The sequence below is a fragment of the Procambarus clarkii genome, chromosome 5 (assembly GCF_040958095.1).
Source record: "Procambarus clarkii isolate CNS0578487 chromosome 5, FALCON_Pclarkii_2.0, whole genome shotgun sequence".
In the NCBI taxonomy this organism is placed as follows: Eukaryota; Metazoa; Arthropoda; class Malacostraca; order Decapoda; family Cambaridae; genus Procambarus; species Procambarus clarkii.
This window is the reverse complement of record NC_091154.1, coordinates 31352722-31377244: the sequence shown is the minus strand read 5'-3', so window position 1 is coordinate 31377244 and position 24523 is coordinate 31352722. Positions and strand designations below refer to the sequence as shown.

General features: G+C 51.0%; 1 protein-coding gene across 1 annotated transcript in view; it reads left to right on the top strand.

The window, feature by feature from the left end:
• LOC138351597 (uncharacterized transmembrane protein DDB_G0289901-like) overlaps positions 1–11334 on the top strand; it is a 14638-nt gene extending 3304 nt beyond the window's left edge. The window contains exons 4-7 of the mRNA XM_069303455.1: positions 5901–6265; positions 6303–6838; positions 8016–8182; positions 8709–11334. Of these exons, the coding sequence (XP_069159556.1) occupies positions 5901–6265; positions 6303–6838; positions 8016–8182; positions 8709–11334 (3694 nt within the window). The remainder of the gene's footprint in view (positions 1–5900; positions 6266–6302; positions 6839–8015; positions 8183–8708) is intronic.
• Positions 11335–24523: the final 13189 nt, after the last annotated feature.

The following is a 24523-nucleotide window of genomic DNA, read 5'->3' as shown; positions in this document are numbered from 1 at the left end:
TCTCTCTCTCTCTCTCTCTTGCTCAACTCTCACCCCAGGAGAGGGGGCCCCTGGGGTCTTAGAGCCAGACTACCCTCCCACAATGCCATTCACAGTAGAGGCAGGAAGACACAACCACAAATATTTTGATCCTGCTTGCACCGGGGAATGTGTTGTACCCCATGCACCTGGGAGAGTGAGGGAGAGAGGGAGAGAGAGAGAGAGAGAGAGAGAGAGAGAGAGAGAGAGAGAGAGAGAGAGAGAGAGAGAGAGAGAGAGAGAGAGAGAGAGAGAGAGAGAGAGAGAGAGAGAGAGAGGGAGGGGAGGGGGGGGAGATGAGGGGGCAGCTACCTGTGAGTGAGTGAGTGTATGGAAAGACTATTTACACGTGTAGGGGGGGGGAGGGGGACGTATACACAGTGTATCACACACTTTCTCTTCGACATTCGTCCAGCATATCACAGAGGTATTTACATTATATTCTACCAGGATATGCTTGCTCTCTCAGCACACACACACACACCGGTCACAGGTACACCAGTCTCCTTCACTCTACACGTGTGCGACACACACACACACACACCTGGGTACAGATGCATATACTTGAACACGGACGGAACCTATCACATACCAAGTGTAACCACATTTAAAAAAAAAGAAGAAGCTAGTTTGTAATATGTTTTGTAAGAGGACATGCTTGGAGCATACCTAGACGCGCTTACACCATACACGAGACGAGATAACATCACTTTCTAACACATCCGGATATTCAACTCCTCAGAATATGCATTAAACACCCGCCTCCACACACACACACACACACACACACACACACACACACACACACACACACACACACAGTGTCCCTAACCTGCATACCATGCAAGCTGATGGAGAAGATTGTGCGAAAAAAACTAGTGGAGCATCTGGAGCGAAGGAACTTTGTAACACAGCATCAACATGGGTTCAGGGATGGCAGGTCCTGCCTCACAGGGTTACTTGAATTCTACGACCAGGCAACAAAAATAAGGCAAGAAAGAGAAGGGTGGGCAGACTGCATATTTTTGGATTGTCAGAAAGCCTTTGATACAGTGCCACACAAGAGGCTAGTGCGAAAGTTGGAGATGCAGGCTGGAGTGAGAGGGAAGGTACTCCGGTGGATAGAGGAATACCTAAGCAACAGGAGACAACGAGTCTGTGTGAGGGGTGAGGTCTCAGATTGGCGAGACGTCACAAGTGGAGTCCCGCAGGGGTCAGTCCTTGGACCTATACTGTTTCTGGTATATGTAAATGATCTCCCAGAGGGTATAGATTCGTTCCTCTCAATGTTTGCCGACGATGCAAAAATTATGAGGAGGATTGAAACAGAGGATGATAGTAGGAGGCTACAAGATGACCTGGATAGACTGAGTGAATGGTCCAACAAATGGCTGTTGAAGTTCAACCCGAGTAAATGCAAAGTAATGAAACTAGGCAGTGGAAACAGGAGGCCAGGCACAGGATACAGAATAGGAGATGAAGTACTTAATGAAACAGACAGAGAGAAAGATCTAGGAGTTGATATCACACCAAACCTGTCTCCTGAAGCCCACATAAAGAGAATAACGTCTGCGGCATATGCGAGGCTGGCTAACATCAGAACGGCGTTCAGGAACCTGTGTAAGGAATCATTCAGAATCTTGTACACCACATATGTAAGACCAATCCTGGAGTATGCGGCCCCAGCATGGAGCCCGTACCTTGTCAAGCACAAGACGAAGCTGGAAAAAGTCCAAAGGTATGCTACTAGACTAGTCCCAGAACTAAGAGGCATGAGTTATGAGGAAAGGCTGCGGGAAATGCACCTCACGACACTGGAAGACAGAAGAGTAAGGGGGGACATGATCACAACCTACAAAATCCTCAGGGGAATCGACCGGGTAAACAAGGACGAACTTTTCAACACTGGTGGGACGCGAACAAGGGGACACAGGTGGAAGCTGAGTACCCAAATGAGCCACAGAGACGTTAGAAAGAACTTTTTCAGTGTCAGAGTAGTTAGCAAATGGAATGCATTAGGAAGTGATGTGGTGGAGGCTGACTCCATTCACAGTTTCAAATGTAGATATGATAGAGCCCAGTAGGCTCAGGAATCTGTACACCAGTTGATTGACGGTTGAGAGGCGGGACCAAAGAGCCAGAGCTCAACCCCCGCAAGCACAATTAGGTAAGTACAATTAGGTAAGTACACACACACACACACACACAACTGGAGACGTCACAAGTGGAGTCCCGCAGGGGTCAGTCCTTGGACCTATACTGTTTCTGGTATATGTAAATGATCTCCCAGAGGGTATAGATTCGTTCCTCTCAATGTTAGCCGACGATGCAAAAATTATGAGGAGGATTGAAACAGAGGACGATAGTAGGAGGCTACAAGATGACCTGGATAGACTGAGTGAATGGTCCAACAAATGGCTGTTGAAGTTCAACCCGAGTAAATGCAAAGTAATGAAACTAGGCAGTGGAAACAGGAGGCCAGGCACAGGATACAGAATAGGAGATGAAGTACTTAATGAAACAGACAGAGAGAAAGATCTAGGAGTTGATATCACACCAAACCTGTCTCCTGAAGCCCACATAAAGAGAATAACGTCTGCGGCATATGCGAGGCTGGCTAACATCAGAACGGCGTTCAGGAACCTGTGTAAGGAATCATTCAGAATCTTGTACACCACATATGTAAGACCAATCCTGGAGTATGCGGCCCCTAGCATGGAGCCCGTACCTTGTCAAGCACAAGACGAAGCTGGAAAAAGTCCAAAGGTATGCTACTAGACTAGTCCCAGAACTAAGAGGCATGAGTTATGAGGAAAGGCTGCGGGAAATGCACCTCACGACACTGGAAGACAGAAGAGTAAGGGGGGACATGATCACAACCTACAAAATCCTCAGGGGAATCGACCGGGTAAACAAGGACGAACTTTTCAACACTGGTGGGACGCGAACAAGGGGACACAGGTGGAAGCTGAGTACCCAAATGAGCCACAGAGACGTTAGAAAGAACTTTTTCAGTGTCAGAGTAGTTAGCAAATGGAATGCATTAGGAAGTGATGTGGTGGAGGCTGACTCCATTCACAGTTTCAAATGTAGATATGATAGAGCCCAATAGGCTCAGGAATCTGTACACCAGTTGATTGACGGTTGAGAGGCGGGACCAAAGAGCCAGAGCTCAACCCCCGCAAGCACAATTAGGTGAGTACAATTAGGTGAGTACACACACACACACACACACACACACACACACACACACACACACACACACACACACACACGCACATGTGTGTTCCTTACCCTTGCGAGGGGCCTTTCTGCTTACTCCTGCCTGCCTTTCAAGTTTGAATAGCAGTCTCATGTGCGGTACTGTATCAAAAAGGCTTTTATACAGTACCGCACATGAGACTGTTATACAAACTTGAAAGTCAGGTGTGAGTAAACGGAGAGGCCCTAGCATGAGTAAGGAACTACCTAACAGGAAGGATCCAGAGGGTAAAGTAAGGGGCGAGAAGTCGGACTGGCGAACAGTAACGAGTGGAGTACCTCAAGGATCGGTGCTGGGACCAATTCTATTTCTAATTTACGTAAATGATATGTTTATAGGAGTGGAATCCTATATGTCGATGTTAGCGGATGACGCAAAATTAATGAGAAGAGTTGTGACAGATGAGGATTGTAGGATCCTCCAAGAGGACCTAGACAAGTTGCAGAGATGGTCAGAGAAATGGCTACTGGAGTTCAACACGAGTAAATGTAAAGTTATGGAAATGGGATCAGGTGATAGGAGACCAGAGGGATAGTACACAATGAAGGGGAACTGCCTACCTGTGACGATTCGAGAAAGAGACCTGGGAGTGGATGTGACACCTAACGTCCTGAAGCACATATAAATAGGATAACGACAGCAGCGTACTCTACACTGGCAAAAGTTAGAACATCATTCAGAAACCTTAGTGAGGAGGCTTTTAGGGCGCTTTACACTGCCTACGTGAGACCAGTCTTAGAGTATGCCGCCTCATCATGGTGTCCCCACCTGAAGAAACACATAAGGAAACTGGAAAAGGCTCAGAAATTTGCAACAAAGCTTGTCCCAGAGTTACGAGGGATGGAATATGAAGAGCGCCTGAAGGAACTGAACCTTACGGCACTAGAAAAAGAAGGGAGAGGGGGGGGATATGAGAGGAATGTATAAAATACTCAGGGGAATTGACAAAGTGGAAATAGATGAAATGTTCACACGTAATAGTAATAGAACAAGGGGACATGGGTGGAAGCTGGAAACTCAGATGAGTCAAGTGGAAGCAGAACAGACAGAGGGGACATGATCGCAACATACACCATTTTTAGAGGCACTGCCAACGGGGACAACAATATGTTTTTCATGAATGGAGAATGGACACAAGAGCATGCGTTCAAACTATATACCCGGAGGAGCGTAGCTTTACGGAGCATAGCCTTACGGAGCATAGCTTTACAGAGGTATAGCTTTACGGAGCATAGCTTTACGGAGCGTAGCTTTACGGAGCGTAGCTTTACGGGGCATAGTTTTACGGAGCATAGCTATACAGAGGTATAGCTTTACGGAGCGTAGCTTTACGGAGCGTAGCTTTGCGGAACGTAACTTTACGGAGCAAATGCTTTGAAACTACTGACGGTCTTGGCCTCCACCACCTTCTCACCTAACTTGTTCCAACCGTCTACCGCTCTGTTTGCGAAAGTAAATTTTCTTATATTTCTTCGGCGTCTGTGTTTAGCTACTTTAAATCTATGACCTCTTGTTCGTAAAGTTCCAGGTCTCAGGAAATCTTCCCTATCAATTTTATCAATTCCTGTTACTATTTTGTATGTAGTGATCATATCACCTCTTTTTCTTCTGTCTTCTAGTTTTGGCATATTTAATGCCTCTAACCTCTGCTCGTAGCGTGTGTGTGTGTGTGTGTGTGTGTGTTTACTAGTTGTGTTTTTGCGGGGGTTGAGCTTTGCTCTTTCGGCCCGCCTCTCAACTGTCAATCAACTGTTTTACTAACTACTAACTTACTAACTACTTTTTTTTTCCCCACACCACACACACACACACACCCCAGGAAGCAGCCCGTGACAGCTGACCAACTCCCAGGTACCTATTTACTGCTAGGTAACAGGGGCACTTAGGGTGAAAGAAACTTTGCCCATTTGTTTCTGCCTCGTGCGGGAATCGAACCCGCGCCACAGAATTACGAGTCCTGCGCGCTATCCACCAGGCTACGAGGCCCCCAAATGTGTGTATGTGTATGTGTATGTGTGTGTGTGTGTGTGTGTGTGTGTGTGTGTGTGTGTGTGTGTGTGTGTGTGTGTGTGTGTGTTCATTTATCTTTATATTCTGAACTAAGAACACACCAATGAACGTTCAATAAATAATGATGAACACATAATGCCAATCATCTCCACTTCGGCACGTGTCTGTTCATCCCGCCTTACATGCCAATTGAGATCCTGTACAAAAGATGAACAAATTACCCACGTCACAGACCGTTTTGGTGAACATATTCGCATGCCTCTCACTCTGAGTACATTCTTAATGAGTCCTTGTACCTGGTGGCTGACTATTTAGTACCCAGAGTACACAGAGAGTCGCGGCAAGAGCTACTCTTTGGACTCTTTGAGTACACGCGGAGTACATAGATCTGAAGTGCAGGCAGACTGAATGCAGCATACAGCGAATATTATTATATAAGAGGTTTATACGAGGTCTGCGTATATACGCATATGCTGCGTATATCAGCTTATAGTGAGCGAAATAAAGATTGATGATACGGAGAAATCTGTGTATGACTGGTCCCAGGAATGATGGGCTTGAGCTACGGAGATATAATAAGATAGCGACAGAATACTTACGGCGGCGGCAGTTCCAGCAGCAGCAGCAGTTCCAGCAGCAGCAGTTCCAGCAGCAGCAGTGGCAGTAGCAGCGGCGGCAGCAGTTCCAGCAGCAGTGGCGGCGGCGGCAGTTCCAGCAGCAGCAGCAGCAGCAGTTCCAGCAGCAGCAGCAGCAGCAGTTCCAGCAGCAGCAGCAGCAGCGGTAGCGGCAGTTCCAGCAGCAGCAGTGGCAGTAGCAGCGGCGGCAGCAGTTCCAGCAGCAGTGGCGGCGGCGGCAGTTCCAGCAGTAGCAGTGGCAGTAGCAGCGGCGGTGGCAGTTCCAGCAGTAGTGGCGGCGGCGGCAGTTCCAGCAGCAGTGGCGGCGGCGGCTGTTCCAGCAACAGCAGCAGCAGCGGCGGCAGTTCCAGCAGCAGTGGCGGTGGCGGCTGTTCCAGCAACAGCAGCAGCAGCAGCGGCAGTTCCAGCAGCAGTGGCGGCGGCGGCAGTTCCAGAAACAGCAGCGGCGGCAGTTCCAGCAGCAACTGCGGCGGCGGCGGCGGCAGTTCAAGCAGCAGCTGCGGCGGCGGCAGTTCCAGCAACAGCGGCGGCGAATATTCCAGCAGCAGCGGCGGCGAATATTCCAGCAGCAGCAGCGGCGGCGGCAGTTCCAGCAACAGCGGCGGCGAATATTCCAGCAGCAGCAGCAGCGGCGGCAGTTCCAGCAGCAGCAGTGGCAGTAGCAGCGGCGGCGGCGGCAGTTCCAGCAGCAGCAGCACCGGCGGCAGTTCCTGCAGCAGCAGCGGCGGCGGCTGCAGTTAAAGCAACAGCAGCAGCAGCGGCAGTTCCAGCAACAGCGGCGGCGGCAGTTCCAGCAACAGCGGTGGCGGCAATTCCAGCAGCAGCAGCGGCGGCAGTTCCAGCAGCAGCAACGGCGGCGGCAGTTCCAGCAGCAGCAGCAGCGGCAGTTTCAGCAGCAGCAGCAGCGGCGGCAGTTCCAGCAGCAGCAGCGGCGGCGGCTGCAGTTCCAGCAGCAGCAGCGGCGGCTGCAGTTCCAGTAGCAGCAGCAGCAGCAGCGGCGGCAGTTCCAGCAGCAGCAGCGGCGGCGGCAGTTCCAGCAGCAGCAGCAGCGGCGGCAGTTCCAGCAGCAGCGGCGGCGGCGGCAGTTCCAGCAGCAGCAGCAGCAGCGGCGGCGGCGGCAATTCCAGCAGCAGCAGCGGCGGCAGTTCCAGCAGCAGCGGCGGCAGTTCCAGCAGCAGCGGCGGCGGCGGCAGTTACAGCAGTAGCGGCGGCGGCAGTTCCAGCAACAGCAGCGGCGGCAGTTCCAGCAGCAGCAGCAGCGGCGGCAGCAGTTCCAGCAGCAGCAGCAGCGACGGCGGCAGTTCCAGCAGCAGCGACGGCGGCGGCAGTTCCAGCAGCAGCAGCAGCGGCGGCGGCAGTTCCAGCAGCAGCAGCGGCGGCGGCAGTTCCAGCAGCAGCGGCGGCGGCGGCGGCGGCAGTTCCAGCAGCAGCGGCGGCGGCAGTTCCAGCAGCAGCAGCAGCGGCGGCGGCAGTTCCAGCAGCAGCAGCAGCGGCGGCGGCAGTTCCAGCAGCAGCAGCGGCGGCGGCGGCAGTTCCAGCAGCAGCGGCGGCGGCGACAGTTGCAACAGCAGCAGCGGCGGCGGCGGCAGTTCCAGCAGCATCGGCGGCGGCGGCAATTCCAGCAGCAGCAGCGGCGGCAGTTCCAGCAGCAGCAGCACCGCCGGCAGTTCCTGCAGCAGCAGCGGCAGCGGCTGCAGTTCCAGCAACAGCAGCAGGAGCGGCGGCAGTTCCAGCAGCAGCAGCGGAGGCGGCGGCAGTTCCAGCAGCAGCAGCGGCGGCGGCAGTTTCAGCAGCAGCAGCAGCGGCGGCGGCGGCAGTTCCAGCAGCAGCAGCGGCGGCGGCAGTTCCAGCAGCAGCAGCTGCGGCGGCAGTTCCAGCAGCAGCAGCAGCGGCGGCGGCGGCAGTTCCAGCAGCAGCGGCGGCGGCGGCAGTTCCAGCAGCAGCAGCAGCGGCGGCGGCGGCGGCGGCAGTTCCAGCAGCAGCGGCGGCGGCGGCAGTTCCAGCAGCAGCAGCGGCGGCTGCAGTTCCAGCAGCAGCAGCAGCAGCGGCGGCGGCAGTTCTAGCAGCAGCAGCGGCGGCAGTTCCAGCAGCAGCAGCAGCGGCGGCGGCAGTTCCAGCAGCATCAGCAGCAACAGCAGCGGCGGCGGCAGTTACAGAAGCAGCAGTTCCAGCAGCAGCTGCGGCGGCGGCAGTTTCAGCAGCAGCAGCTGCGGCGGCGGCAGTTCCAGCAGCAGCAGCTGCGGCGGCGACAGTTCCAGTAGCAGCAGCAGCGGCGGCGGTAGTTCCAGCAGCAGCAGCAGAAGCAGCAGCAGCAGCAGCGGCGTTAGTTCCAGTAGCAGCAGCGGCGGCAGTTCCAGCAGCAGCAGCAGCAGCGGCGGCGGCAGTTCCAGCAGCAGCAGCGGCGGCGGCAGCAGTTCCAGTAGCATCAGCAGCGGCGGCAGCAGTTCCAACAGCAGCAGCAGCGGCGGCGGCAGTTCCAACAGCAGCAGCAGCGGCGGTGGCAGTTCCAGCAGCAGCAGCAGCGGCGGCAGCAGTTCCAGTAGCATCAGCAGCGGCGGCAGCAGTTCCAACAGCAGCAGCAGCGGCGGCGGCAGTTCCAACAGCAGCAGCAGCGGCGGTGGCAGTTCCAGCAGCAGCAGCAGCGGCGGCGGCGGCAGTTCCAGTAGCATCAGCAGCGGCGGCAGTTCCAACAGCAGCAGCAGCGGCGGCGGCAGTTCCAGCAGCAGAAGCAGCAGCAGCAGCGGCGGAAATTCCAGCAGCAGCAGCAGCGGCGGCGGCGGCAGTTCCAGCAGCAGCAGCGGCGGCGGCGGCGGCAGTTCCAGCAGCAGCAGCGGTGGCGACGGCAGTTCCAGCAGCAGCAGCAGCGGCGGTGGCAGTTCCAGCAGCAGCAGCAGCGGCGGTGGCAGTTCCAGCAGCAGCAGCGGCGGCGGCGGCAGTTCCAGCAGCAGCGGCGGTGGCAGTTCCAGCAGCAGCAGCAGCGGCAGCGGCAATTCCAGCAACAGCGGCGGCGGCAGTTCCAGCAGCAGTGGCGGCGGTGGCAGTTCCAGCAGCAACAGCAGCGGCGGCAGTTCCAGCAGCAACAGCGGTGGTGACGGCAGTTCCAGCAGCAGCGGCGGCGGCGGCAGTTCCAGCAGCAACAGCGGCGGCGGCATTTCCAGCAGCAGCAGCAATGGCGGTGGCAGTTCCAGCAGCAGCAGCAGCGGCGGCGGCAGTTCCAGCAGCAGTAGCAATGGCGGCGGTAGTTCCAGCAGCAGCAGCGGCGGCGGTGGCGGCGGCGGCAGTTCCAGCAGCAACAGCAGCCGCGGCGGCGGTAGTTCCAGCAGCAGCAGCGGCAGTTCCAGCAGCAGGAGCAGCCGCGGCGGCGGCAGTTCCATTAGCAGCAGCGGCGGCAGTTCCACCAGCAGCAGCAGCGGCGGCAGTTCCAGCAGCAACAGCAGCCGCGGCGGCGGCAGTTCCAGCAGCAGCAGCAACTGCGGCGGCGGCAGTTCCAGCAGCAGCCGCGGCGGCGGCAGTTCTAGCAGCAGCAGCAGACGCGGCGGCAGTTCCAATAGCAGCAGCAGCGGCGGCGGCACTTCCAGCAGCAGCAATGGCGGCAGTTCCAGCAGCAGCAGCAGCTGCGGCAGTTCCAGCAGCAGAAGCAGCGGTGACAGTTCCAGCAGCAGCAGCAGCAGCGGCGGCTGCAGTTCTAGCAGCAACAGCAGCAGCACCGGCTGCAGTTCTAGCAGCAGCAGCAATGGCGGCGGCGGCAGTTCCAGCAGCAGTAGCAACTGCGGCGGCGGCAGTTCCAGCAGCAGCAGCAGCGGCTTCAGTTCCAGCAGCAGCAGCGGCGGCAGTTCCAGCAGTAGCAGTTCCAGCAGCAGCGGCGGCAGTTCCAGCAGCAGCAGCAGCAGTGGCGGCGGCAGTTCCAGCTGCAGGAGCAGCGGCGGCGGCAGTTCCAGCAGCTGCAGCAGCGGCGGCAGTTCCAGCAGCGGCGGCAGTTCCAGCAGCTGCGGCGGCAGTTCCAGCAGCAGCAGCAGCGGCGGCAGTTCCAGCAGCAGCAGCGGCGGCGGCATTTCCAGCAGCAGCAGCGGCGGCGGCAGTTCCAGGAGCAGCAGCGGCGGCGGCAGTTCCAGGAGCAGCGGCGGCAGTTTCAGCAGCAGCAGCGGCGGCAGTTCCAGCAGCAGCGGCGGCGGCAGTTCAAGCAGCAGCGGCGGCAGTTTCAGCAGCAGCAGCGGCGGCGGCGGCGCCAGTTCCAGCAGCAGCAGCGGCGGCGCCAGTTCCAGCAGCAGCAGTGGCGGCGGCAGTTCCAGCAACAGCAGCGGCGGCGGCAGTTCCAGCAGCAGCAGCGGCGACGGCAGTTCCAGCAGCAGCAGCAGCGGCGGCGGCAGTTCCAGCAGCAGCAGCGGCGGCACTTCCAGCAGCAGCGGCTACAGATCCAGCAACAGCAGCGGCAGTTCCAGCAGCAGCGGTGACAGTTTCAGGAGCAGCGGCGGCAATTCCAGCTGCAGCAGCAGCGGCGGAAGTTCCAGCAGCACCGGCGGCAGTTCCAGCAGCAGCGGCGGCAGTTCCAGCAGCAGCGGCGGCAGTTCCAGCAGCAGCGGCGATGGCACTTCCAGCAGCAGCGGCGACAATTCCAGCAGCAGCAGCAGCCGCGGCAGTTCCAGCAACAGCGGCGGCAGTTCCAGCAGCAGCGGCAGCAGTTCCAGCAGCAGCAGCTGCCGCGGCGGCAGTACCAGCAGCAGCAGCGGCAGTACCAGCAGCAGCGGCGGCAGTTCCAGCAGGAGCAACAATGGCGGCGGCAGTACCAGCAGCAGCGGCGGCAGTTCCAGCAGCAGCGGCGGCAGTTCCAGCAGCAGCGGCGGCAGTTCCAGCAGCAGCAGCGGCGGCAGTTCCAGCAGCAGCGGCGGCAGTTCCAGCAGCAGCAGCGGCGGCGGCAGTTCCAGCAGCAGCAACGGCGGCGGCAGTTCCAGCAGCAGCGGCGGCGGCAATTCCAGCAGCAGCGGTGGCAATTCCAGCAGCAGCAGCGGCAATTCCAGCAGCAGCAGGAGCGGCAGTTCCAGGAGCAGCAGCGGGGGCGGCGGCTGTTCGAACAGCAGCAGCGGCGACACTTCCAGCAGCAGCGACGGCTGCAGTTCCAGCAGCAGCAGCGGCGGCGGCAGTTCCAGCAGCAACAGCGACGGCTGCAGTTCCAGCAGTAGCAGCGGCGGTGGCAGTTCCAGCAGCAGCAGCGACGGCGGCAGTTCCAGCAGCAGCAGCGACGGCTGCAGTTCCAGCAGCAGCAGCGGCGGTGGCAGTTTCAGCAGCAATGGCGGCAGTTCCAGCGACCACCCCCCCCCCCCCTCACCTGACTGCCAAGCGCATCACACTCAGTACAAGACTGTGGGCAGCAGAGTGCGCGAGTGTATACGACTAACTGGAATAGTTGGATGACCTAACGGCTGCCATTCTCGCGGCCAAAGTGGGTGATTACATCAATGTATACTTTCGTATGGTTACATCCAACCATACAGAGTGTTTATGGTTGGATGAGGAACCCGTTCTCACCATTTACCAATCGAGCCTCCTAACCAGAAAACGGTTTAACGCAACCCACCCACCGAACCCGCGGAGTCCGATGCAAAGAAAACGTAGATTTTTGCTTGCCTCTTCTTCACACAGTAGGTTGGCGATTTTATTTTACAATACTTCAATATTGAAATTGCCTGTAGTGAAATAGGGCCTGATGATAACTATGGCATAACCCCCTTTGAAATTAAAAATGCACTCAAGAAAGGCAAGGCTACCTCTCCTGGAGAGGATGGCATCACATACAACACCATGAGAGTACTTGCTGAGCTGCCAAATAGCCCTTTGCTAGAATTGTTTAATCAAAGTCTAAGGCAGGGTGTTTTACCTGACCGCTGGACACAGGGACTCATAATACCCATACCCAAGCCTAATTCACAAAAATTTAGACCCATTTCTCTGACGTCGTGCATGTGCAAAGTTCTTGAGAGAATTATTCTCGACAGACTAATGTTTCAAATCAAGCCCCACCTTGCCCCTAACCTGTATGGTTTCCTTCCTGGAAGAAGCACACAAACTTGCTTTGCTGAGTATTTTATCAGAGGGGGACCAAACTCTCAGGCGGCATTTATTGATCTCCAAACTGCTTTTGATACAGCAAACAAAGAAATAATCCTAGAACAGCTAGCCTCTTTTGGAGTTAAGGGAAGACTGTTGACATGGCTCAGGGGGTACCTGAGTAACAGAACCGCCTCAGTCCTTTTCAAGGGGGTCAAAAGTAAACTCTGTGCACCCTTTGAGTTGGGTACACCCCAGGGTGGAGTGCTAAGTCCCACACTGTTCAATGTTCTGATGCACAAATTAACAATTGATATTCCCACACTACCTGACGAAGCCGTCATTTGTTATGCCGATGATATATGCATTGTTGCAAATTCCCAAACTAGACTGCAAGCTCTACTTGATTCATTCGCTGCTAAAAGCATTGAATGTGGTCTTGTTATCTCTATAACTAAATCCAGAGTTCTCCATCCCAAAGAGAAAACTCATGTCCCTATAGCTTTCAAGGTCAACAACCAGAACATTGAAACGTGTGGGCAGCACAAATACCTTGGAGTTGGTATTAACAGTGACATTGTAAATGATCTACACCGTAGGTTAAAAGAAAGACTAAAACCATTGAGAACACTTACTGGTAAGAATATTGGTATCAATATTAAATATGCTAGACTATTCTATATGATGTTTGTTAGATCTCTCGTTGATTATAATGCTCTGCACTTAATTAATTTCCCCTCCTCTGTGTTGGACAAACTTGAAGTAATACAGAACGAGGCCATGAGGATAATTCTTGGTGCCCCAAGATGCACAAGAATCATCAACATGAGGGAAGAACTGAAGTTTCCAACCATACTAGAGAGAATAATGCAAGTTAACACTACCTTCTGTCTTAAAGTCATGAGAGATCCTACATCTCCTACATTGCTCAGAGACAAATTATTTAGTGCTGTTAACACCCTTTTGACTGGTGCCGACATACCAACTCACTCCTTTTATGATAATTGGCTGAGAAACAATGCTTACAATCTCATTAAACTTAACATTCCTTTTAAGTGCAATCTACCAGTCTCTGATATTCCTCTTTATCTGTACCCCACCATTCAAGTATCATACACACCTGTCACCAAGAAAGATAATGAGAATCTTGCTCTACTCAAAGCTGTCACTCTTGAAACAATTGCCTCCTCCATCGAGAGTCTAAGATCTCACGAGCACTGTGTCTACACCGACGGCTCAGTCCAGTCTTCTACTGGACGGACTGCAGCGGCATGTAGGTTCTATAGAAATAATATTTGCACAAAGTCTGTCAGTGTCAGGCTAAACAACTGGCTGACCTCCACACAAGCAGAACTAGCAGCATTACATTTAGCAACCAGCACATTAAAAAATATTGGAGGAGGAATAATATTCTGCGATTCAAAGTCTGCTCTTCAAGCAATCGAAAACTTCTCTTGGAAGATCGACAGCAAGAACCTCATACTCCCAATTATAAATGACCTAATTGATGCACAGAGTAAAGGGTCTCGAATTTCCTTTGTATGGATACCTTCACACATAAATATAACCCATCATAATGAGACAGACATTGCAGCCAAATTAGCGTGTAACAAGTTTGAAGTTGAATTAGATCTAGGTATCCCTATCTCTGCTGTCAAAACTGTATTGGTCCAAACATTCAGATCTGATAGGAAAGAACTTACTGACTCCCAACGACCTGAAAGTACTAGTATAAAAAGCTATGATTTGTTCAGATCTGAAACCTACATCTATGGACAGCACAAAACGTCCACTAGACTGTGCGACACAGTGGTTGCAAGGATCAGGTTGGGTTACCGTTACCTGTGGCAGGTGGCTGCAGGTGACGGGTCTCCCAATCCTGAGCACTCCAGTTGCAAACTCTGTGAGCAGGAACTACGGCATGATCTCCCGCACTACATCACTGAATGCCCAATTATTAGACCTTTCAGACCAGTTGGCATGAGGTACCTGGAGCTTTGCAATTACTTTATTCACTCTCGTATTCTTGAAGATATCCTCACAGTATACCCAAAATTTGCCAGTGCAGGCTATTAAACACATGACTCTGTATGACTAACCATCCTGCGAGATGGGGACTTGTATTACCACTGCTACCTTATTCAATCTTGTGTTGTTGATATCCTCAAAATGCATCCGGAGTCTGCCAGTGCAGACCGCTAATCACATGCCTCTGTATGACTAACCATCCTGTGTGATGGGGATTTTATAGCATCACCTAGTTAGTTTTTTTTTTTGACACACTGTACTCCACCTCATATAGTCTAGGGTAGCTGCACTAATGCAGATGTACCTAATATGTTAATAAAAAAAAAAAAAAAACAGTAGGTTGGAAGAGCGGCGCGCGGAGTGATTAGTGAGGGAGGTGGTTGGGTTGTCAGCAGGTCTGGCCTTATCACTCTATAGACAACAGACTCCAGCCTCCAACACTCCGCTCTTCTCTTATCTGCTCTGCTTATCTCTAAGCATCACCATGCTGCCTTCAGCATCCCGTGAGATGAATGTACTCACGGGTGTGGAAACACACGCATTCACGTACAAATAAATTGGTTAGAAAGGCGGGGTCCAAGAGCTTTGGTTGAACGGTGACAGGATGAACAACGCAGCGGGTTTTCTTCCTATTGGGGAGTGTTGTACATGCTGCTATGGCGGTGTGTCCACTCACAGGATGAGTGGCGCTGCCCAATACTGTCACTATGGCGGTGTGTCCACTCACAGGATGAGTGACGCTGCCCAATACTGTCACTATGGCGGTGTGTCCACTCACAGGATGAGTGGCGCTGCCCAATACTGTCACTATGGTGGTGTGTCCACTCACAGGATGAGTGATGCTGTTCAATACTGTCACTATGGCGGTGTGTTCATTCACAGGATGAGTGGCGCTGCCCAATACTCTCACTATGGCGGCGTGTCCACTCACAGGATGAGTGGCGCTGCCCAATACTGTCACTATAGCGGTGTGTCCACTCATAGGATGAGTGGCGCTGCCCAATACTGTCACTATAGCGGTGTGTCCACTCACAGGATGAGTGGCGCTGCCCAATACTGTCACTATGGCGGTGTGTCCACTCACAGGATGAGTGGCGCTGCCCAATACTGTCACTATGGCGGTGTGTCCACTCACAGGATGAGTGGCGCTGCCCAGTACTGTCACTATGGCGGTGTGTCCACTCACAGGATGAGTGGCGCTGCCCAATACTGTCACTATGGCGGTGTGTCCACTCACAGGATGAGTGGCGCTGTCCAATACTGTCACTATGGCGGTGTGTCCACTCACAGGATGAGTGGCGCTGCCCAATACTGTCACTATGGCGGTGTGTCCAGTCACAGGATGAGTGGCGCTGCCCAATACTGTCACTATAGCGGTGTGTCCACTCACAGGATGAGTGGCGCTGCCCAATACTGTCACTATGGCGGTGTGTCCTCTCACAGGATGAGTGGCGCTGCCCAATACTGTCACTATAGCGGTGTGTCCACTCACAGGATGAGTGGCGCTGCCCAATACTGTCACTATGGCGGTGTGTCCTCTCACAGGATGAGTGGCGCTGCCCAATACTGTCACTATGGCGGTGTGTCCACTCACAGGATGAGTGGCGCTGCCCAATACTGTCACTATGGCGGTGTGTCCACTCACAGGATGAGTGGCGCTGTCCAATACTGTCACTATGGCGGTGTGTTCATTCACAGGATGAGTGGCGCTGCCCAATACTGTCACTATAGCGGTGTGTCCACTCAAGGTTCCACTGGAAAAAAATAAAACAAGGAGGAGTAATTAGGTACCAATCCAAAGGTGTTCGCCCCTGTTCACTCGGCAGTAATTGGGGACCTGGGAGTAAAGTTGAATGCCGAGTCGTGTTCCAGGGAAAACTAGTTAGGGGTAAGGCTTACCATGAGCTATGGGTAGGGTGAGCTGACAGTCTGCTAATGGGAGGCAGCAGTCCTCTGTTTCTGTACCGTGGGTGTGTGGGTGTGTGGGAGGTGTACCGTGGGAGTGTGTGTGTGTAGGTGTGTACCGTGCGTGTGTGTGGGAGGAGGTGTACCGTAGGTGTGGGTGTGTATGTGGGGTGTGGGTGTGTGGATGTACCGTGGGTGTGTGTGTGTACCGTAGGTGTGGGTGTGTGTGTGGGTGTGGGTGTGTGGATGTACCGTGGGTGTGTGTGTGTGTACCGTAGGTGTGGGTGTGTGTGTGTGTGTGTGTACCGTGGGTGTGTGTGTGTGTGTAGGTGTGTACCGCGGGTGTGTGTGTGTACCGTGGGTGTGTGTGTGTGTGGGTGTGTACCGCGTGTGTGTGTGTGTACCGTGGGTGTGTGTGTGTGTGGGTGTGTACCGTGGGTGTGTGTGTGTGTGGGTGTGTACCGTGGGTGTGTGTGTACCGTGGGTGTGTGTGTACCGTGGGTGTGTGTGTGTGTGGGTGTGTACCGTGGGTGTGTGTGTACCGTGGGTGTGGGTGTGTGTGTGTGGGTGTACCGTGGGTGTGTACCTCAAAATAGTCTGACCCTCAGACGATGGCACCCGGGGGGATGACGTCACTCACCTTGGTGCCAGCCGAGACCAATCAAGGCTGACGGGTGCCTCCCCCTCCCCCCTCCCCACCCCTTCCCCCCACCCCATCCCCCCTCCCCTCACGAGGCCCTGGTGACGTGTGCTGCCCCACCCTCTCCCCAGCACCTCACAGCCAAGTGGCTCTGTGCCCAGCTGGTGACGTCACTCCTAGACAACGTGTCTAGGTGTGATGTCACTCCTAGGTGGGTGGGTCTAGGTGGTGATGTCACTCCTAGGTGGGTGGGTCTAGGTGGTGATGTCACTCCTAGGTGGATGGGTCTAGGTGGTGATGTCACTCCTAGGTGGGTGGGTCTAGGTGGTGATGTCACTCCTAGGTGGGCGGCTCTAGGTGGTGATGTCACTCACCGACTAGTTTGATGCGTTTTCAGCACTGGTGACATCAATTTAAATGGGTTGAATGGGCTGGAGGTAATGGGTGGACCCCAGGTGGTAATGCCAGTTGAATGGTGCCTCTGTGAGGGTGTGGGTACAGGGTACATTTGGAGTTACAGGGGCACATGTAAGGGTACAGGGCTTCATGTGGCGGTACACAGGTACACAGGTGCACAGGTACACAGGTGCACAGGTACACAGGTACACGCCATTATTCTCTAGAAACTCCTGAAAATATCGCCAGTGCTGAACTGATGGTATTTTACCCCAGGATGCCAAACACAACAGTTGGCTAACTCCCATGTTGCCGTGAGCCAAGTGTTAATACTTTTCCCGCCAGAATATCGTGAACATTACCCCATCCAGTTGTGCAAAATATCGATATTATTCTCCAAATATAATTGTTTGTATCGAATATTATCTAGACTATAGTGATTATAATCTAGGACGGAGGAAAGGAACAGTGCCCAACCACTTGGACTGGACGTTAGAGCGACGCGTCAAGCCTTCCTGCAGGTCGGCGTTCAATCCCCGACCGTCCAAGTAGTTGGGCACCATTCCTTTCCCCCTCCCCGTCCCATCCCAAATCCCTATCCTCATATCCTTTCTAAATCTTGTATAGTCGCTTAGCGCTTTCTTCTGATAGTTATCTTACCTTATCTATCCTCGCGGTATCTAAACTATAGCTAATATTATCTATTCAAATGGGAATACTTCACAAATGTGGCTACAAGGGAAGATATTTCAGATATTTCTCAGATATAAGAGAGTGTGGAGCTAAGAGCCCCAGAATGGAGAACTAAGAGCCCCCAGAATATAGAACTAAGAGCCCCCAGAATATAGAACTAGCAGCCACCAGAATGGAGAACTAAGAGCCCCCAGAATGTAGAACTAAGAGCTCCCAGAATGGAGAACTAAGAGCTCCCAGAATGTAGAACTAAGAGCTCCCAGAATGGAGAACTAAGAGCTCCCAGAATGGAGAACTAAGAGCTCCCAGAATGGAGAACTAAGAGCTCCCAGAATGGAGAACTAAGAGCTCCCAGAATGTAGAGCTAAGAGCTCCCAGAATGGAGAACTAAGAGCTCCCAGAATGTAGAGCTAAGAGCCTCCAGAATGTGGAGCTAAGAGCCTCCAGAATGTGGAGCTAAGAGCCTCCAGAATGTGGAGCTAAGAGCCCCAGAATGTGGAGCTAAGAGCCCCAGAATGGAGAACTAAGAGCTCCCAGAATATAGAACTAAGAGCTCCAGAATATAGAACTAAGAGCCCCAGAATATAGAACTAAGAGCTCCAGAATATAGAACTAAGAGCTCCAGAATATAGAACTAAGAGCTCCAGAATATAGAACTAAGAGCCCTCAGAATATAGAACTAAGAGCCCCCAGAATATAGAACTAGCAGCCACCAGAATGGAGAACTAAGAGCCCCCAGAATATAGAACTAAGAGCCCCCAGAATATAGAACTAGCAGCCACCAGAATGGAGAACTAAGAGCCCCCAGAATATAGAACTAAGAGCCCCCAGAAAATAGAACTAGCAGCCACCAGAATGGAGAACTAAGAGCCCCCAGAATATAGAACTAAGAGCCCCCAGAATATAGAGCTAAGAGCCCCCAGAATATAGAACTAAGAGCCCCCAGAATGGAGAACTAAGAGCCCCCAGAATATAGAACTAAGAGCCCCCAGAATGGAGAACTAAGAGCCCCCAGAATATAGAACTAAGAGCACCCAGAATATAGAACTAAGAGCCCCCAGAATATAGAACTAAGAGCCCCCAGAATATAGAGCTAAGAGCCCCCAGAATATAGAACTAAGAGCCCCCAGAATGGAGAACTAAGAGCCCCCAGAATATAGAACTAAGAGCCCCCAGAATATAGAACTAAGAGCCCCCAGAATATAGAACTAAGAGCCCCCAGAATATAGAACTAAGAGCCCCCAGAATGGAGAACTAAGAGCTCCAGAATATAGAACTAAGAGCCCCAGAATATAGAACTAAGAGCTCCAGAATATAGAACTAAGAGCTCCAGAATATAGAACTAAGAGCCCCCAGAATATAGAACTAAGAGCCCCCAGAATGTAGAGCTAAGAACTCCCAAAAAACCTGTCAAATATTATTATGTAAGTAGCGACAATGCCTCGAATGGTCTCCTAAGAGGTTGTGAACATATATATCCCCGTAATATTGCTAATAACATAAATTATTAATTAAGAGTAAATTAATAAATCAGTGTAATTATTAAATTACACTGATTAGTGAAAGTAGTCCGCATTCCGCAGTGAAAATATCGCGAGTATTCTTTAGGCAACAGTGAAAATAGAGCATATATTCCCTAAGCAACAGTGAAAATACAGCATATATTCCCTAGGCAACAGTGAAAATACAGCATATATTCCCTAGGCAACAGTGAAAATACAGCATATATTCCCTAGGCAACAGTGAAAATACAGCATATATTCCCTAGGCAACAGTGAAAATACAGCATATATTCCCTAGGCAACAGTGAAAATACAGCATATATTCCCTAGGCAACAGTGAAAATACAGCATATATTCCCTAGGCAACAGTGAAAATACAGCATATATTCCCTAGGCAACAGTGAAAATACAGCATATATTCCCTAGGCAACAGTGAAAATACAGCATATATTCCCTAGACAACAGTGAAAATACAGCATATATTCCCTAGGCAACAGTGAAAATACAGCATATATTCCCTAGGCAACAGTGAAAATACAACATATATTCCCTAGGCAACAGTGAAAATACAACATATATTCCCTAGACAACAGTGAAAATACAACATATATTCCCTAGGCAACAGTGAAAATACAGCATATATTCCCTAGATAACAGTGAAAATACAGCATATATTCCCTAAGCAACAGTGCAAATACAGCATATATTCCCTAAGCAACAGTGAAAATACAACATATATTCCCTAGGCAACAGTGAAAATACAACATATATTCCCTAGGCAACAGTGAAAACACAGCATATATTCCCTAGACTACAGTGAAAATACAACATATATTCCCTAGGCAACAGTGAAAATACAACATATATTCCCTAGGCAACAGTGAAAATACAGCATATATTCCCTAGATAACAGTGAAAATACAGCATATATTCCCTAAGCAACAGTGCAAATACAGCATATATTCCCTAAGCAACAGTGAAAATACAACATATATTCCCTAGGCAACAGTGAAAATACAACATATATTCCCTAAGCAACAGTGAAAATACAACATATATTCCCAAGGCAACATTGAAAATACAACATATATTCCCTAGGCAACAGTGAAAATATAATTAATTTTCTTCCCGCGCCCAAAAATAACTAATAAAATAACATCCTCTTCATTCCTGAAAATAAAATCACCAGAAATTATTCCAAGTAATCCGGCCACATCCGGAAATAAATTAAATCATTTTCCTAATAATTAGCCTGATTTCCCCGGCCAATTTTCCTGGTAGTAAACGCGGCCAATATCCCGCCGTTGACAGCGTATCCTAGCATCTGTCTGTTTTAGGCCAAAGTTTCCTGTTTCCTTTCGTGGTAACGGTCTAGGCGTCAAGGCTTCCGTTTGCGTAATTCTGGAGGAGTTGTTGACATCTCACGGGATGATGTAACCCCTGTAATCCCGTTGTTGCTGTATCTTGGGGGGGATTAATGTAATCCTTGCTTGCGGCTCTCTGCGGCTTGAATAATGCGGACGATGGTACGATGGGGGATATTTTTGTAATCCTAGGGTTATCTAATCCAGGGTCTGATGTAATCCAGGGGCTGATGTAATCCAGGGGCTGATGTAATCCAGGGGCTGATGTAATCCAAAGGCAGGTGTAATCCACGAGAGAAAGGAATTTCGGAAGAAAATTGTTCGTCCTTGAGAGAGAGGAAAGCAGGAGGGGGAGAGGAGGGGGGAGGAGACCCCCTCCAACATGGGGGGGAGGAGCCCCCCTCCAACATGGGGTGGGAGAGGAGCCCCCCTCCAACATGGGGGGGGGGAGGAGCGGGACAAGGAGGACTCCAAGCGTGGAGGCGGCGGCGGCTGGTGCACTCTGCAGGTATAAACATCTGCTTGATTCAGCTCAGGTAATCAAGCGAGTAATTTGAGCACCTGCCGGGCCTTGAAAGCCCTGGGAATAAACATTTTGTTTAATAATTCACACACACACACACACACACACACACACACACACACACACACACACACACACACACACACACACACACATATATATATATATATATATATATATATATATATATATATATATATATATATATATTATATATATATATATATATATATATGTCGTACCTAGTAGCCAGAACTCACTTCTCAGCCTACTATGCAAGGCCCGATTTGCCTAATAAGCCAAGTTTTCCTGAAATAATATATTTTCTCTAATTTTTTTCTCATGAAGTGATAAAGCTACCCATTTCATTATGTATGAGGTCAATTTTTTTTTATTGGAGTTAAAATTAACGTAGATATATGACCGAACCTAACCAACCCTACCTAACCTAACCTAACCTATCTTTATAGGTTAGGTTAGGTTAGGTAGCCGAAAAAGTTAGGTTAGGTTAGGTTAGGTAGGTTAGGTAGTCGAAAAACAATTAATTCATGAAAACTTGGCTTATTAGGCAAATCGGGCCTTGCATAGTAGGCTGAGAAGTGCGTTCTGGCTACTAGGTACGACATATATATATATATATATATATATATATATATATATATATATATATATATATATATATATATATATATATATATATATATATATATATGCATATGTATGCGTTACTAAGGCCAAACATTGTCGTGCTAGAAAATGAAATCGGCTGGCGAAAGTGACGTATACTGTCCCGTTTTCTGTTTGGGGTCCTCTGGCAGGTTAGGATAAGGACACTTTTAAATTGACCGTTTTCTTGACGCTGGGAAACCTCAGGTGGGGGGGGGGTTGAATGGAGACAAAGCCATCATTAAGCAAGAGAAGGTCTGACTTGGAGAATCGAACTTGCCTTGGAAGGCCTAGTCGCGAAGACCGGGCCACGGGAACGTTGAGCCCCGAAATCATCGCAAGGTTTCCACCCGAGTCATGCCTACTTAGTGTCATCATTTAATCATATCAAACACCTGAGCATCATCATCATTCCACACTAATTTCATCATCATCAAATTTTATTCATTAATACTGATTTTTAATACTCATCAATTGTCGTCACTGATGATTTTATTTTATTTCCAGATCTGACAACACGCTGTCTATAAGGTAAGCCCACAAAAGATATATATATATATATATATATATATATATATATATATATATATATATATATATATATATATATATATATATATATATATATATATATATATACGAACAAGCCTGAATGGTCCCCAGGACAATATGCAACTGAAAACTCACACCCCAGAAGTGACTCGAACCCATACTCCCAGAAGCAACGCAACTGGTATGTACAAGACGCCTTAATCCACTTGACCATCACGACCGGACAAAATGAGGTGATAGCCGAGGCTATTTGAACCACCCCACCGCCGGCACTCGGATAGTTATCTTGGGCATAGCATTTTACCAAATCACCTCATTCTTTGGGGCACACGTGAGGAACACAAATGCGAACAAGCCTGAATGGTCCCCAGGACAATATGCAACTGAAAACTCACACCCCAGAAGTGACTCGAACCCATACTCCCAGAAGCAACGCAACTGGTATGTACAAGACGCCTTAATCCACTTGACCATCACGACCGGACAAAATGAGGTGATAGCCGAGGCTATTTGAACCACCCCACCGCCGGCACTCGGATAGTTATCTTGGGCATAGCATTTTACCAAATCACCTCATTCTTTGGGGCACACGTGAGGAACACAAATGCGAACAAGCCTGAATGGTCCCCAGGACAATATGCAACTGGAGTGTGAGTTTTCAGTTATATATATATATATATATATATATATATATATATATATATATATATATATATATATATATATATCCTCCAACAGTTCCATGGGGTGGTCGCTAGTGCCCACTTAAGGCTCATTAGAAGAATAAGTAGTATAATTAATCCTATATTGTTTGAGGAAAATATATTAATTATCAAATATAAATGCTACTCTTAAGATAGATCCTCCACTTTGTACTCGCAAGATGTCGTAAGTTTGAGGTGTGGTGAATGTTTTACTAACTGCTCCTTTGACGATTTGTTCACTTGAGACAGTTAAGCAAGTCCCAGCTGTGTCTGGGTACAAGTGACAGGATGAACAACCCAGCGGGTTTTCTTCCTATTGGGGAGTGTTGTACATGCTGCTATGGCGGTGTGTCCACTCACAGGATGAGTGGCGCTGCCCAATACTGTCACTATGGCGGTGTGTCCACTCACAGGATGAGTGGCGCTGCCCAATACTGTCACTATGGCGGTGTGTCCACTCACAGGATGAGTGCCGCTGCCCAATACTGTCACTATGGCGGTGTGTCCACTCACAGGATGAGTGGCGCTGCCCAATACTGTCACTATGGCGGTGTGTCCACTCACAGGATGAGTGCCGCTGCCCAATACTGTCACTATGGCGGTGTGTCCACTCACAGGATGAGTGGCGCTGCCCAATACTGTCACTATGGCGGTGTGTCCACTCACAGGATGAGTGAGCTGCCCAATACTGTCACTATGGCGGTGTGTCCACTCACAGGATGAGTGGCGCTGCCCAATACTGTCATTATGGCGGTGTGTCCACTCACAGGATGAGTGGCGCTGCCCAATACTGTCACTATGGTGGTGTCCACTGACAGGATGAGTGGCGCTGCCCAATACTGTCACTATGGCGGTGTGTCCACTCACAGGATGAGTGGCGCTGCCCAATACTGTCACTATGGTGGTGTGTCCACTCACAGGATGAGTGGCGCTGCCCAATACTGTCACTATGGCGGTGTGTCCACTCACAGGATGAGTGCCGCTGCCCAATACTGTCACTATGGTGGTGTGTCCACTCACAGGATGAGTGGCGCTGCCCAATACTGTCACTATGGCGGTGTGTCCACTCACAGGATGAGTGGCGCTGCCCAATACTGTCACTATGGCGGTGTGTCCACTCACAGGATGAGTGGCGCTGCCCAATACTGTCACTATGGCGGTGTGTCCACTCACAGGATGAGTGGCGCTGCCCAATACTGTCACTATGGCGGTGTGTCCACTCACAGGATGAGTGGCGCTGCCCAATACTGTCACTATGGCGGTGTGTCCACTCACAGGATGAGTGGCGCTGCCCAATACTGTCACTATGGCGGTGTGTCCACTCACAGGATGAGTGGCGCTGCCCAATACTGTCACTATGGCGGTGTGTCCACTCACAGGATGAGTGGCGCTGCCCAATACTGTCACTATGGCGGTGTGTCCACTCACAGGATGAGTGGCGCTGCCCAATACTGTCACTATGGCGGTGTGTCCACTCACAGGACGAGTGGCGCTGCCCAATACTGTCACTATGGCGGTGTGTCCACTCACAGGATGAGTGGCGCTGCCCAATACTGTCACTATGGCGGTGTGTCCACTCACAG